This window comes from Haplochromis burtoni, unplaced genomic scaffold (genome assembly GCF_018398535.1).
Source record: "Haplochromis burtoni strain Fernald_Lab_line unplaced genomic scaffold, NCSU_Asbu1 Contig_14, whole genome shotgun sequence".
Taxonomy (NCBI): Eukaryota; Metazoa; Chordata; class Actinopteri; order Cichliformes; family Cichlidae; genus Haplochromis; species Haplochromis burtoni.
The window spans coordinates 2176398-2193067 of NW_024582375.1; the positions used below are offsets into that span (position 1 = coordinate 2176398).

The 16670-nt window shown below is 39.5% G+C and overlaps 1 protein-coding gene across 3 annotated transcripts; it reads right to left on the minus strand.

The window, feature by feature from the left end:
• Positions 1 to 963: 963 nt before the first annotated feature.
• On the minus strand, positions 964 to 15356 carry trim24 (tripartite motif containing 24). 3 transcript variants are annotated; one of them, XM_005915670.3, is made up of 19 exons: positions 14611 to 15356; positions 12952 to 13070; positions 12678 to 12825; positions 12431 to 12563; positions 12123 to 12239; positions 11420 to 11534; positions 11175 to 11321; positions 10895 to 11009; positions 8704 to 8843; positions 8340 to 8555; positions 8060 to 8182; positions 7806 to 7953; positions 7626 to 7683; positions 7352 to 7478; positions 5453 to 5745; positions 4848 to 4959; positions 3128 to 3202; positions 2613 to 2774; positions 964 to 2503 (listed from the first exon to the last, which is right to left on the minus strand). In XM_005915670.3, the coding sequence occupies exons 1-19, from the start codon at positions 14882 to 14884 to the stop codon at positions 1928 to 1930; spliced, it is 3198 nt and encodes a 1065-aa protein (XP_005915732.1). In that variant the 5' UTR covers positions 14885 to 15356; the 3' UTR covers positions 964 to 1927. The 3 variants fall into 3 exon arrangements, with proteins under 3 accessions (XP_005915732.1, XP_005915731.1, XP_005915730.1); XM_005915669.3 differs by having other exon boundaries at positions 7361 to 7478; positions 8340 to 8576; XM_005915668.3 differs by having other exon boundaries at positions 8340 to 8576; positions 14611 to 15355.
• Positions 15357 to 16670: the final 1314 nt, after the last annotated feature.

The following is a 16670-nucleotide window of genomic DNA, read 5'->3' on the forward strand; positions in this document are numbered from 1 at the left end:
CTACCCGCCTTTCTACTTTTTTTGGGTGACTATCTGCCATGTTTTCCAAAGTAAACCACGAACGGGTGTATAGATAGCCCATCCTTTGTATAGACGGTCCAACCGAGTCTTAGTCTGTCCTATATACCAGCCTGTGCTATTTTGTGGAGCAACCTGAAGGACTGAAAAATTAAGCTAATCTGGAAGGGTCAAAAACTTTTCCTCGAATGGCCACTTAACGCTACAGTCGGGAAAATAGTGGTTGAAGATTGCACCATGACCAAAACTATTGACCCAGTGTATAATGAACTTACAATCTGGCTATGCCTTTGAAATGGTTACTTCGATGACTGTGACCAGATCTGCAACCACTCGTCAGTTGCTACTTTCAGAGCGACTTTGATGTAATAAGATGGGAATAACACAGAGTCAGTCTGCTTTTACTTTGTGATTGAATGGGTCAAGTTTGAAAATTACATACAAAGTTTCTGTTAAAGACTGGACGATCCTCTTCTTGCTTATAAATTCAGATAAAATTGACCCCACTGTACTCGGCCCTAAAAATCTTAGAAACATGGTGTCTAATCAGATGGACATGGGCAGCAACAACACTCACGTAGGCTGTGTTTAAATGACAGAATGATTAACGGGGGATCCAAAATGTGCCAAGAAAATAATAATAATAAAAAATAACACACCTTTAAACCACCATCACCAATCTAAACCAGTGATACAACAATTTTCTTAGCATGGAGATGGTGGTTTATAAAAGATTCGATTACAATCTACAACACGCGCATTTCAGAGTTGCACCCAGCATGGTCTTCTGCTGCTGCAGCCCATTTGTCCCTTTTGTAGATTTAGAGATGCTTTTCTGCATGTACTGCAGTAGACAAATGGCTCGTCGGTTCATAGCTCCAAAACATGAACTCTAAAATGACAACCAACAGATTATCACAGAGGGACGCAAGCACAAGCCAGATGTTCATGTAGCCCTGTTTATTACAAATACTGTAAATTCAGGTATTTTTATGCTCAGCATTGTTAAGTTATTTACAGTATGCTTGATTAGTAATAAAGTAACAATATAGGCGAGAATATTAACGCTAATGATGTTGTGTCAGTTTTTGAGCCATTCTCATCTTGTAGAGCACAATTTGTAAAACATGACAATGACGACAGATTCTGACGTCTGAAATCTGAAGCATTTTTTTCTCGATACCAACAACAGAATACTGCTCTGTGGAAAGTGGAAACACAAGAGATGGTTTGACTGCAATCAATGTGGGACTTCCTTCTGTACAGAAACTACAGTACTTATTTGTTGCATACGTAGCGTTAATACCATACTAAAACAAAGCTATTGCATTTTAACATTATTTGATCATGAAGGTAAAAGCCTAAACAGAAATGTTAGCATTAACACATTCTACATGCATTACCAATTTAAACTTTTATTTTTGGCTGCTTTCAAATTACATCATTATTTTGTACAGGTGACGAGCAACGTGACGACTGATAACCTGTACATATTGAACAAAGAATGTCATTTATGTGCTTTTCAGTGGCATCATCACTGAATATAATCTTTTACAAGATATCAAATGTCCATTCAGAGAAGAACACAGAGCTTTGTAGATCTTTGCTGTGGATCTAAAGCATAACTGCTACTAAAGCCCATTTAGTACAGCAGTTCTTTTCCTATTAAAAGCCCAACTATAAATAATAGCTGAGCAATCTCTATAAACTATGCTAATCTGCACCATTCCCATCAAATAAAACATAAATAAAAATACAATCGTAAAAACAACATTCATCCTACAAAACACAAACAAACAAAGGCATGATTGCAGCAAATGTAGGTCCCCACTGGGGCCCCTTCTGTGGAAGACTGGACTCATCCATCGTCATTATCAACAGTTCCTCTTCCTATCTGCTGTACATCCATCTATCGCTTCTCCTTGGCTGTGTCCACAGAAGCAGACGTCTCCTGCGGAGCTTCAGGTGGCTCTGTTGTTGTGTCCGTAGTAATCCGAGGTTTCGCCTCTTTTGTGGAGCTGGAAGCTACTCCGTCTTTTGTGGAGCTGGAAGCTACTCCGTCTTTTGTGTCGCTCTGAGTTGCTGGAGAGCTTTCCGCCTGTTTTACAACAGCAACATTTTCCTGCTTTACTTCGTCTGCAGGAGGTGCGTCTCCCTCTGTGGCAGCTGTCGCTTTGCCCGTCATCTTCTCGCTCGTTTCAGCGTCCGACTTTTCCTTTGCTGCTGGTGCTGTTCTGTCTTCTAGAGGAGCTGTGTCTTCCTCTACTGGGGGGATCCCCTTTTCTGCAGGGCTTTGTGGCTTATCTTTAACGTCAGCCGCACCGTCCTCCATCATCTCCTCTTCCTCGTCTATCTCGTCCTCTAAAGGGGGGATCATCTGTTCTTCCCTCCCACCGGGGAAGACCCTGTCTGGGTAAATGAGCTTCAGCTGCTCCTCGAAATAGTCCTCCAGGTACAAACCCGCACTGCCGACCTCTGAGGTTGGCTGGTAAAAAACAAAATTTCAGTTAAAGCAAAATAAAGGAAATATCAATTAAATAAAGCATGACTGGTATTTTAAAAAATAAAATAATAATAAAAATAATAAGACCAACCTTATAATACTTGGCACAGTTGAAAAATATGAGCCTGACATCTGCAACAAAGCCCTCAGGACTGACATAACTTTCACCGTCTTTTGCCTTTGACTCCAGCTTCCTCTTTACTATTGACAAATCCATCGGGGTCTTTATAAGTTCTTTGTACCGTCTCGTCTCCTACGTTTAGAAGAAGAACAATAAAAGTTGAGCACCTAATCCAAGTGTTGTGTGAAACTCTCTCAAAAGTTATGAATCACTTTCATATGAGAAGATAGTTACAACAGAATTTATATAAAGTTACTGAGAGTGGAATGAGTAAAATGAAAAAGTACACGAGAAAAAAGTAACACATTGGCAAAAGTGGGAATAAAAACCCCACTTATTATAGTAAATAAAAATTTATAGATTTTTTTTGCCTCATTTTACTTGAAATAATAGCACCGTAAAATAACATATCTAAAATAAAATAACATAAATAACATATCAGAATGCTCTACGGAAGTTTTGACTGAACATTGAATGCATCTTACTGAAGGAGAAGCTGGTTGCTGGAAGTCGGTGCTGAAGTCGTTGCAGAAAAGACGAAGAAGCAGCCTCTCACATTTCTAGATTTAAAAAAATGTAAAACTTTGTGTAAAGTTTAAAAAACAAAACGGTGAAAATTTGTAAAAATGTAAATCTTACAATTTAATTGAAAAAATGTACAAAGTACAAAGACAACACATCAAATATTGATTAAAGAAAAATTCTGCATCACATCACAGTTTAAATAAGGCTTGGCATGTTTGTCACTTAGGCTACGTTCACACTGCAGTTAATGCTCAATTCTGATTTTTTGATCAAATCCGATTTTTTGCCTGCTTGTTCACACTACAAATAAAATGCGACAGCAAACGCGCTCTAGTGCAGGCGCAAAAGAAGACGTCACACAAGAAGTCTCTCTGTTTAGAACCAGACCAAACAATATTGTTTGACTGATGACCCTTAATATAAAGACTTCGGATTTTACGTTTCCCAATTTTTGCTTTAAGTTATTTTGTTATTTACATAACAATGTAAATAACCTAATAATTATCCTTATTGCTGCTTTAGAGAGGAGCGGTGCTTCAAAGGATAGTTGCAGATTTCTGTCAGAATCTGCAGATTATACAGTACAAATAAAATGTTCACGTTTCTCCAACGTTGTCTTCCCAACAGTTTCACTAACATCTACGCTGGATGGCCAGGATGGATGGCTTTTTATTTTATGTTCACACTTTGGTCAGTGCTAGATGTTTTTTTAAGGCAATGTTGACAGTGATACCCATTTAGGTTGGCTGTGTTTGGAGATGTTTGCCTGATAAAGTTGTTCAGCTTTCACGTCTGTGATTTTAACCTGAGCCATTAGCACTAATATACCACAAAACCATTGCAGATATTAGCTGCTGCACCAACAGTGCACTGGCCTGTCCCCTCTCCTCTTTAGCCTCTTTGGAATGCAGTTTCATTGATTTTAAATGATAGAGACCAGAGAGATCTTACATAACTTTGGGTTCAGAAGCAACATTGTTGCTGTCCCTATGAACAGCAACAATGTTGCTTCAGGGACATGAGAACATTATGAAATGCTATTCTGAAGTCATTTAACCATTTTCCCCCCACAGAGCAGGAAATCTATCTCCAATGAGACTTTTAACAGGCTCAGACTTTTTTGATGCTCTTTTTAAATCCAACCTGACCTGCTGCTGTTAAATAACCAAATTATAGTTGTAAGACAGCGGTCCCCAACCCCCGGGTCACGGACTGGTACCGGTCCGTGCGTCGTTCGGTACTGGGCCGCAAGAATTTAGGCTCGGGTGTGAAATTTATGATTTTAATCGTTATTTTTTAAAATAATTTTTATCATCAACTCAATTTCCCTGGGTCTTTTCCCGTGTGTTATGAATTCATCTTCTGTTTTTTTGGTACCGGTACTGGTTTTATTTCATTTTATTTATCCGCGACACCATAAAGGCTGGTCCGTGAAAATATTGTCGGACATAAACCAGTCCGTGGTGCAAAAAAGGTTGGAGACCGCTGTTGTAAGACATGTTTTTCATGGCAAGTCAGACCTTTCGTTTTTCCCAGTATGTACTAAAAAGAAAAGAAACTATGATACAATGCACTAGAAACTCAAACTAAAATCTTTTCAGTTGTAAAACAGAGGGTGCAGGCTGAAGGACTGAAACTAATTCGTGGACATAAATGTAAATGGCAGCTTGATTAGCATACCCTTCTGTCAACAGGTGGAAACTTTTCAGAGATGGGGGCATCCTTGCTGTCACAGTCGTACTCCATCTCGGGAGAGACAAGGTCTCGGCAGAATGAACAGAACCACTCGCCGCTGAGGAAAGATGTACGATGAAGAAAAGCAGTTAGGAAACGCCCAATGATTGGACACCTGTTGCTGAATAAGATTAACATTTTATCTGCATAGAGCAGCCTGCACAGACTAACAAGCTAACTATGGGCAAGAATAATAACCATGCGCTCAACAGAGAGATTTTAGACTTCATCAATGCCAAACGGAGAATGGATTTAAGACCAATTTCTACATTTATTCTATAAAGATAAAAAGGTGGAAGGTACAGAATTTTTTTTTTATTTCAGAATGGTTGAAGAAAAAAAATATGTATTTTATTATGATGTTGATGGTCCAATATGCTTTATATACAACAACTATTACAGGCAATAACCATTTCAACTACACAATGTTCAGACCAGCTAAAATAGTCTAACAGAGGTTTTAGGGATGAAATGCACTCCTCCTCATGCACCCTGTCCACCTCTTGTTTATTCATGTGGTCTATGCATGATCCCAAAAAGGCATCTCTCACCTGGGGGATTCATTCAGAGTGGGAATGTGACAGGCCAGATGAAAAACTTTGGGACACTTGTCGCAGCAGAGCAGTTCTCCTCCGTTCTGACAGACAGCGCACCAGTCCTCATTAGGATCTTCTTCGGGCTCGGCTCTCTTTTCAGACTCTGGCTGCGATTGGGGCTGAGGACGCCTGTCTTTGGAGTCTGATCCAGGGGGTGGTGCTGGTGGGGAGACCTTCTGCAGCTGCCGGGGCTTAGACTGTGCTCCAGTGCTGCTATCTGGCAGGCTAGAGCCGATGCTGGACTGCACCTGTAGGTGGGAGAGAGTGAAAAAGGAGCAATGATTTTGAGGCTGAACTAATGTAAAATAGCAGCGGAAGCCAGTGGTATCCCTCAGCCTCCTAGCAGATGCAATAATCCTATGTCGCCTTTTTCTCAAGTTCTGGCATTCACAAACTTGGATGCTCAGTCTTTTACAGATAAGGGTTAAAAATGAAAACATTTTAAATTTGATGCAAGCAACATGCTGCCAAAATCACCACTACTACTGTACTAATACTGCATCCCTGCTCCTTTGTGTTTGGGAAGTGAGACCACCAGCTGTGTTTTTGAGAGCAGTAATGTTTTCTCATAGTTATTTGATAAATGCTCAATAAGTTCAGGCCATTTTTGCCAAAGATTTTCCAATGGATGATAGGTCTGGACTGCTGATAGGCCAGTTTAACGTTTTACTTTGGAGCCATGCTGTTGTAATATGAGCAGAATGTGTTTTAGGATTGTCTTGCTAAAATTAGGAAGTCCTAAAAAAAGAAAAACCACACTGGTGCATTCACATGTCTGAGCATTATGCTTCTCTATACTGTCACACATTTTGGAATTTGAACTTTTCTCCAATGGTGAGCTGAATGCTTTCTCAATTCAGGACAGAAGACTCCTGGAAATGAATTTCAATTCTTGATCTTTTAAAACATGACAAGTTTCCCAGCAGGGATGTGTGCATAAACTGGTAGCTTAAACGCTGCTGCTGTATATCAGTTTTATCAGAATAAGCTGGCATCAAGGAGATCGAGGTTACTGCTCAGTTGAGTTGAGTGTTGCACATACCAAAGTAACAAGTTATTGTAATCACTTTACATTTTCAGTAATGCAATAATGTACTAGATTCAGTAATTATGCAAAATTTACAATTATTTTCTTACTGGCATTGCAAAAGGTTCTCCAGTTATCTGCACTCTAGGCAAATAAAAAGCTTTTTCCTTCCTGCCCATTTGCGCTAAAGTCAGATGAAGTGCAACGGTCTACAGCGGATATATGGGCATTACTTCTATTTTTACTGTATGAAAGGTGAAATGCAAGCTGCATGCAGAACAGATACAACTGTTTAATACTGCTAACAAAACTCAGTCTCTACAAGCAGCTCCACAAATGGCATGCTAACACAAAGCTTTGTTAAATCTGATTATATGCTGAACCCAGCCCGGCAGCCAGAGCCTGAACTTCAAAAGGTAAAAGCAGTGTTGAGCAGTTAGGCTTGAGTTATTATAGCCTGACTGCTATATTATTTACTTATATTTTCTTTGCATGCAAGACTTACCCTTTGCATTGTCTGGATACCAACAATAGTTTTCAGTGAGTTGTCAATCAGATGCAGTGATTTTCACTACAGATTTGCCTGTTTGTATACTGTATAACTATACACTGTATTTATAATACTGTGTAGTCACAAGCATTCTGTGTTGATTCTCAACTTTGTCTCTTATCCACAGACGGTTTATATTTCAAAAAGAATAACCACCTTTTTTGAAAATGGGCCGGTAACATGTCAAAGATCAATTTTTAATACGTTTTAGGAATGATACATTTGGATCAAAATGGCAAATCTGTAAATATCCTAAGTTTATAAATTCCACTCTTACGAAACGGACTTCGTCGTCGTCCTCAGGTTCGTCCTTTATGACAATAACAGGACCCGGAGAGGTTCTCCTTCGTCGCTTTAATGCAGGAGCTGATGGTGGCTCGGCAGTCTGCTTCCAAGAAGTCGTCCTTCAATACAGATTCCCACAGAGCAGTGTTTGATTTTTTTTTTTAAAGAAAAAAAAAGTCTGCTATACATTCACAGTTAATCCATGATCACAATAATAAACTACAGGATTAAGTAGCACTGTGACAGATGCTCTGCTCACTTCTTACCCTGTGCTTCTGTCTGAAGATGACGGTTTTGCCATGGGGGAATTCAGCCTCCCTCGACCTTTAAAAGGAGGCAATTTTTTCATTTATTTGAAAACCAATCCCAAAATGGAGCTTTTAACTCAACTTCAGACCTTAAAAGCCATTTTTTGTAAATGAAAAGATCAATGTACAGATAATGACCTGCCATGTGATTAAGCATGGTTGTTTTGTCAGCAGTTGCTGAAGCTAGAATAGGAGGGAAATTGGGTTTGGGTACAGAGACAGTGATGGAGGGGACCGATCCACCAGGTTCACTCCTCTTGAGGAAAGATGACTCTGGTAGGCATCTCTAAAGGAAACAACGCCAAACAAAGTTCAGTTATCAGCAAATGCTTTCACTTTCTGGACTCATATTGTGTCAGACTGAAAATCTTTATGATAACGGTCCTACAAACCTGGTGCAGTGACATCTGTGTAGCTGCTCCAGACGTGAGAGGCTGTGGAAAGCGGGAAACACCCTGTGACCCATCTGTAGGTTTAGGGGGGAAGCTGGAGGTATGGATCAGATCTCTCAAAGACTATATGTAGAAAAGACAAGTTCAAAGAACACTTAAAAGACTTAAAGATTTAAAAAAGAAAGAAAAAATGCATCAATTTGTCCCACTGTTTCATTTAGTAAAGGAAAAACAAACACTGATGTACTTAAATTTAACAAAACCTCACAACCTGACGTACCTGAGCAGCTGGGAAGCTCATGTTGTTAAGCAGAGATGATGTGGGGCTTCGAGGGTTGGGGTGGGAACTTCCATACCTGCGTCCTTGCTGTACCATGTTGGGGACACCTTGAGAGGGAGAGGAACCTCCATGGATAGGTCTGGTTGGTGGTGGGGGGCCAGGTAGCCTGACGTTTTGGTGCCATGACCACGAGTTAGGAGGGGGCCCCCTGGGGTGCTGTTGGGAAAGCTTGTCAACCTTGATCAAAGGAGTATTCGGCAAGATTAAAAGCCTACAGTATGTAGAAAAGTCCACAATATTTAAGAATATCTCTGACTACATTTCATTCTTAGGCAGCCAAGGACAGCTTGAAAGATCCCTTTACCTGCATCTGGAGCTGAGCGAGTGTGCTCTGTCGCTGCTGAGCTGAAAGTGAAAGAGCTCCAGTGGGTGCTTCTGCTCTGGGACCTGCCTGGTGGTTGGTGATCGGTGGCCTACTGGGGCCTCTTTCTACTACCAGGGAACCTGCCCCAAAAAAGACAAACTACTACATAAACCGAAGACGCAGAACTATTTTTTTTTCTTCATGCAGTTTATGCCACCATCCCCAATTTATGGAACCTAAATAACCCAAAGAAGTCCACGAATATTAATCAGTAGGATACCAAATGACTCAATATGACAACAGTCTGAACATCAGACTAATGTCACCATTTCTCTGATTGGATGATGGAGTGACTGAGGCAGCTCTTATGTGCTGATGGTCAGATAAACTGGAAACAGTGAAATAACTTTAACATTGCCATGGACTGAGAGGGTGATGACCAAGAAAGAAACCTCTCCTCCAAAATCGACACCTTCAGGCTCAACTGAAACTTGCAGCTGTCCATGTGGACAACTTGGACGCTTTCTGGGGAGAAGTTTTATGGTCAGACGAGACAAAGTTTTATCTAATTGGCCTCAAAAACAAGGCGTATGTTTGGACTAGTAAAGATAAGGCTTTCATAGCAATGAACACCGCAGCACTTGTCAAGTACGGTGGTTGCAGCATGATGCTCTGGAACTGTTTTGCTGTCAGTGTTACTGGTTTATTGTACAGCTTGGTTAGAATACCAAAGGAGCAGGACTTTCCTACAAATTCATCAGCTTCAACTCTGATCATCAGCTAGACGGTTGAAATAGCTGGGTGTTCCAACAGGACAATCATCCCAAACAAGCCATTCCAAATCTGAAATGGATAAAGCAGGCTAGCCTTAAGCTTCCCAAAGCCTCAACTATACTGAAAATTTGTGTACTATGCTTAAAGGCCGGGCCCTGTGCCATGAAATGAACCAATTTAAACGACATATAACAATTTTGCCAAAAACAGTTGTCAAATATCCAGCCAGAATTACGCCAGAAACTTGTTCAAGCTTCTGGTTGAGGTGCAACTTCTTAAGGGACATTTAACCAGATGTTAGTGGGGGGTGTTTATATGTATTTAAGTCTGTATCTATGCCCAGTGTAGATTAGAGAAAATCCGGAATAAATTCAAACTTGTGCGCCCAATTCTTTTTCCCTAAATCGTTAAAGATGGATGCTGTACGAATCATTGCATCCTGCAAAAAGAACAGTTCAAAGAAATCATCAAAACCAAAAATTACCAGTACAGTCATGCCCATAGTGAGTCATCATTAATCATCATCATCAATCATGTAAACTTTTGACCACAACTGATGTAGGTTCATGCATGTGCATCAGCAAGATAACAAATGACTCAATACAACAATGTTAATCTTATGCAACATTTACCCAACCTAAAAATTCTCCAGTTTTGAGTGTGGGGGTTGCAGGTTTGTGTTTTTGTCCTTATATGCTTAAGCTGTGCAGAGACTTTTATAAAATATATTTACAGCCACATCTCCACATTTATTTTTTAACCAGTTGTCTTGATGTATGCTCAATCATCCAGGTAAGTAAAACCTAAAATGTTGAATCTGTACACTAGTTGCTCTGTTGTTGTCAGGCAGCTGACAGTAATTAAATACGACATACTATAACTGACTATCTTAATTTATTTGGCACGTTATCTGGTTTTTAAAGAAAGGGAGCAAACGATTATCAAGAATTAGGACCATTCATTCATGATCATCATCATCAAATATGAAAATAAATGTGAGACGAAGGCTCTATGACTACCATGTTTTAAACCATTTTAGACCATAGCTGTAAATGCATAAAATTTACAACAATCACTTTCAGCACTGATAAGCATAATTGAATTTGAACTTTTAAAAACATACAAAAAAAAGCATCAGTAAATTTGTTGAATAAATAACACTAATGAGCAAAGGTACACATAAAATTTGGAGTTATTTCTGTTATCAAATGCTTGACCATAGAACAACCCAGTCATAACCTTTCTACTGTAGGGTCTTTGCCTCATGTTATAAAGTGTGGAGATCGGGCACTATAAAAATGGATTTGAATTTTTACATGATCCTTTCAAATGTGCTGTTCTGCAGCCAGTTAGCTTTTGTTCTTGCTACCATCAGTATACATTGCCTCTTATACATGAGAGCAGCTGACAGCCTTACCGAGGTCTACATTTGTAGCCCAGAAACCGGAGCGACACTGGAATCGAACTGAGCTCTGAGGGACGATGGAGGGACTGCAGTGTGCTCTCATCAGGTAATGGATCTGGTAAAGGATCTAGGAGGAGGAGAAAAAGACAGGGACATTTTAAGGTCACTGAGATTACCAAGTTTTGCAGATAATATTACATATTAGAAAAATGACCAAAAACAAGTAATAGCTACAATGTACTTTATAGTGTACAGTAATCCACATTGCTGTTTGATGCTAAAAGTTACACACCAGTCTCTTGCAGTAGAGCAGAGCTGTCCCGCTGTGGCTAGCTGTGGCCCATTTGGTGAAGCTAATGACGTGGTCTAGGTGCCTGCCTAGAGAGTTGACTTCTTCCTGCTGCTTTTTCAAACCCAACTCATGGTCCTTAGTTAAAGCCTGGGGGGAAATGTGTAAGTTTATTTAAAAAAAAAAAAAAATTAAAATTAAAAGAAACCCAAACATCACTACACCTAAAGAAATCAGGTCACACGTACCTCAAGCTGGTTAACCAGAATCTTTCCCTTCCTGTTGATCTCCATTATCAAGTTACAGATGGACTTCTTTATTTCATTAGTTACAGCTTTCCGATTTTCCTCAACTTGCTGCAGTCTGTGAAGTGAAATTCATATAATGCTCACATTAATCTGGATTTTATTTCAGTCTAATCTTTAAGGGACTTTATTATGCTTTTTCTTTTCCACATGTTAATTTTAAACGATCAGGTCATCGTGTATGCCAGAATTCCCTGCAGCCATAAGCTCCAGATTTAAACAGTGTTTTCTACTCTTGACTCTACGCAGGTGGATGTTGTTAATATGGCCATCTCAAGCACACAGAGCTGGCTGTGAGCACAGCGGCCCCACCCAACTGCTGTTTACAAAGCGCAGCCAATCAAAGGAAGGATGGTTTAAAGGGGAACTGCTAATTTTAGAAAGCGGATCAACTGAGAGTCCGCATTGAGGCCCAGGAAAAGTTAAATAAAGATGACTTGAAACAGCAACTCACGTAAAGCTACTGGAGTGGAATCCAAGAATATAAATCAAGTGGAAATCCCTTTTAATTTAATTAAAACCAAAATCCTAAATTCATACAGCTCAATTTTCCACTTCAATATTTTTTATGGCAAAACGCTTTATATCTGCAGTGGAGCTAAAACAGGTTCTCTGATCAAGCTCCAGCTGTGCAGGGTAAATTTACCCGCCGTTGATGCAGCTGGATACTTCCTCGATGGCTTTTCTTTTCTCTTGCAGCTGCTGCGTCATGGTCTCGAGACACTGCCTGTGGTTTCTGTATGCATCCTCTAAAAACTGGTAGCTAAACACAAAGATGGTTAAGCATGAATAATCAGGTACAAATAGACACCTGCTATCAAACATCACAACATGGAAAAATTGTGTGTTTAAAAGCTGTGGCAGGCTTAACCACAATGCACTTAATTGTGCTGCAACACAATTGTCTTAAACAGCTATAAACCTACTGTGAATAGAGAAATACATTCTCCATACTTGTGATCTTTGTGCTTAAGGAGCTGACAGTCTCGGCAGGTAAGTCGGTCACAAGTCTCACAAAACAGCTTCAGTGGTTCCTGCTTGTGGATGTCACAAAAGACGGGTCTCTGTGTGGATAGGCTGACAGCATCTGGTGTATAAACAAAGAGGGAAGCGTAACATCACGGATCAGGAATGTCACGGAGAAGAATCACCATGTTAACAATTACAGGAAAAACAGGTGGCTTTCCTGGAAAGAAAATACCTGGAGACATCTCCTCCTTCTGGCGTATGGTGTGGTCCCTGGTAAACTTAACCCTCTGGTGTGCCTCAATGCACGTGACACACAGAAACTCCACGCACTCCACACAGTAACCTGTTGCCTCTGTGTTGTCATCACAGCTCATGCACACCTTTAAAGACAAAAAACAATGGAAGGGTAAAAATAAAATCAGTTGTGTAGTTACAGGAATGTGGTATCACAATAAAATCAAAGCTCAGGGAAAGGAACAGCTCAGGTTATAAGCTCAACGACTAACCTGCGTGGTTTTCTCCACAGTGCTGCTTGGCACCTCGGCAGAATCCTTTACAAAGAAATTGTCCAGCACATCCATCTCCCAGCACTCTTGTCTGCATACTGGACATCGAATGCCCACCACTGGAGTGAACACAGACATTACTAAAGACATTAGCTCAAAAAACACCATACGAAACACGGCCGCTTAAAACAAAGCTCATCCCTCAGACTGCTCTAAACACTCCATTTCAGACAGTCTGGTTCTACTCTTGATTTTCTCCCTTTAAGGACTTTATTTACAGGATAATGCAGAACTGCATGAGATCTATATGATGTCTAAATAATACTGTAATGAAGACTCTTTTAAATCAACTGATTGTAAAGGTCGTATTATCAGCGCTAATTAAGCCTGTTTCAAAAACAGAAAGAACAGTTTGAAACTGCTGCAGAGAAACTGAGATGACACAGTGGACTTCTATGGAGTCAGAAATAAATCAAGCATAACTAAAACGAATTTTTCTGCTCAGGAATGTAAGCAAATAGCTGTGATTTGGCATCTAAATCAAAAAATAATAATGCCTGTTTTTGTAAAACAGTCAATTTGAAAATTCATCCATAACAAGAAAAATTATATTTCAGCAATAACAATATAATTTTGAGTAAAGAGCGTACGCATTCTGGTGGATTAACCCTTACAGATAGATAAAAAAATGATTTTGGTAATTATCACTACTGCTAATTTACGGCAGCTGTGGCATAAACTTTACATTGGGTGATGGGCTAATAAATGAGTTAAGCACTATACACACATATATACATATATATACATATACATACATATATATATACACATATATGTATGTGTGTGTGTGTTAAAAATTTAATAGTAATGATTGCATTTTTATCTTTTAAGGCTTGTAGAAAGAGCCATTTCAAATATAGGGGGCTGAATCAGATATGTTAACAGACATGAGGTGTATTTATACCATGAAGTTTATTGTGATACTTCAAAAAAATAACAATTTCAATTAGACTTTTCTATATAGACTTTGACTCTAGTAGTAACATTTCAAAAAATTGTGATAATGTTCTTCCCTACTTCCCTAAAATTAATTTTTAAAAATTCATATTTTTATATCACTTGTTTATTGTGTTTATTTATTAAAACTTGGAACTTTTTTGTTGCAATTTTCAAACTCTCATATCTTTAAGACATATTAAAGTGTGCAGCATAATGCTGGAGATTATCTATCAATCTGTAGTAGCTGTTATCCATTTCAGTGTATGTGTGTGTGCGCATGTTTGGGGGAGCGGGGACAATTGTCAGTCCTAGAGATGACAGCAGGACCAACAAACCTTTCAACATCATTGGCCAAAGTCTAGAGGCTGGAGTGGAGAGACAGCAGGAGCTGAGTCAATAAGGGACAAAAGATCACAGAAAACTGCTCTCCTTTATGGACACGGACTGTTCCGCTCCATACTGATGCCCGATTTAGACTAGACCCCTTTTAACTCCACGCAGTAACCTTCCACCTAACCCACTGTGCGCCTCCCGATAAATCTAACATTACATGACTACACAGTAATTTGGGGGAATTGATGTGGAATAGCCCACACATAATCAAAACGTCATGGTTTGCTTATCACAGACAAACTTTATCTGTGAGCCAATTTTCCTCACATGACTTGCTGTTGTCAACTTGGCCTTGGGTGTCGCGTCTTGGTTCGGCACTCATGAAGGGGGCAGGTAGGCACCTCTTGCAGAAGGAGTGGAGACACGGCAGAAGTTTGGGCTCCCTGTTGTGAAAGCTCAACTTGCAGACAGGACACGTATCCATGAGCCCGAATGTGGCTTGCTGTTTCAGTCTCTCTTCTTCCGCTGGTAAACTTTCTGCCTCGTTTTCCACGATGATGACAATGTCGTCGTTTTCAGCAGTTTCGGCACTTTCGTCCATTGTCTCAGTCGCTACAGCTACCCGAGCTTTTCAATCAGTTAATCAACACACTTAGCGTTACAGTCGAAAACAAAGAACAGCTTTTATTCCTCTGACTTAAAGAAGATAAATATTAAACGATTACTGCATTAAAACCAAGGTTCATTCATGCTTCACGCAGTATTGCTTAACTGTACAGCAGCTTTAGTTAACTAAAGTGCATTTCTGTCCTTTAGGGAAGCTACGTTAGCATCGTAGCCTAGTTTTACTGTGCATATGCTAAACGCGTAAAAAAACACTCCATGGTCTGTGGCGGGTCTTATCAAAACAACAGAAAGATAACCGCACACAGTAAATTATTGATTTAAACAAGGCTACACATACTGTGTTCTAAAGCTCACATATTAGCAGGGATTGTCGACTGTCTGTGTATTCGCAGCTAAAAACACATACCATATAATACCCACACGGCACCGCGTTATTTTAACGCGTTTACGGTGTCCTGGTGAGGACAAACTACAAATGGAACGACTTGATATTTTGACGAGATATTATGTGGCTTATATTAACCCTCTACTGCATAGTTTTGCCCTGAGGCAACAAACCACATTTCCATGCCTTACACTGGCCCTTCAAACAAAAAAAAAAACAAAAAACGTTCTTTTTTTAAAAAAATTTTCTCAAATAATGCTACCAGGCACATATCTTTCCAATAAAATGATGAGTTGAAGGTGGTGTGACTTTATTTTTGGGGCGGGGAGGACCCCTTTCTGCAAGCTGCACTCCATGAGAGGCATCTCCATTAGGAGGCAAGATAAAGATAACTATTTTACACGTTTATAGTGAAATAAATGTATATAAAAATACTTGTATGTGCATGAATATATTAAGAAACATATTTGATTGTCTGTTCTACTTTTTAAAAATTATTTATACAGTAAAACTGTTAATTTTCATTTGTTGCCTCAAGGCAACACTGTGCAGTTAGCCTAATTTTTTTCAGGCAATATAATGCATTAGCATATGTGTGTAGAGATGTGTTTGTGTGCATTTATATGATCATAGTCAATGTGTTTTACTTTACAATCTACTCATAATTACAGGACATGGACGTAAAAACCTTCTATGGAAGGAAACCAAGGGAATGTGCACTTTCTGTCCTCAGAAAGTGAGGACAGTGAGCTATCATAGAGTGACAGTGAAGTAGAGGAGTGGGTCCCTGAATCAGGTTTGACGGACACTTAGGAGCTCAGGGGTCAGTTGGTAAAGTAACTGTGTCTGTGTGTGTGTTAGTGTGTGTGGTCGTGTATTACTTATTGTTGTGGGGACAAAAATTTGTTTACACACTCACATTGTGAGGTCTCGCCTACTTTATGGGGACAAATTGCAAGGTAAATCATTCAATTTCAATTCAATTGTCCCCAAAAGTGATGGAAACACAACGTGTGTGCGTGCATGTGCATGGGGTTAGGGTCAAATGTTGGATGTATTTTGGTGTTTCATTGTTCTGTGAAATGTTTACATTGTTTATTTGTTGCTTATTTATTTGTTCATCCTTGTTGTACTTATAAAACTTATTATAGAATAACTTGGTGTTTGACTACCCTTGTCGCACAGTGTTGTCTTGAAGCAACAAACCAATATCTGTTTGGAGGGGGCAGGGTGTCAAATTTTATGATTGATATATTATTAGGGACCCTAAAGCTCCCCCAAAATAGGGAGAAATATTTTTTTCCCCAAAAATTAAAAAGTCATGCAGTAGAGGGCTAACATGGCAAGTTACATTCAAAGATAATCTATTAATGTT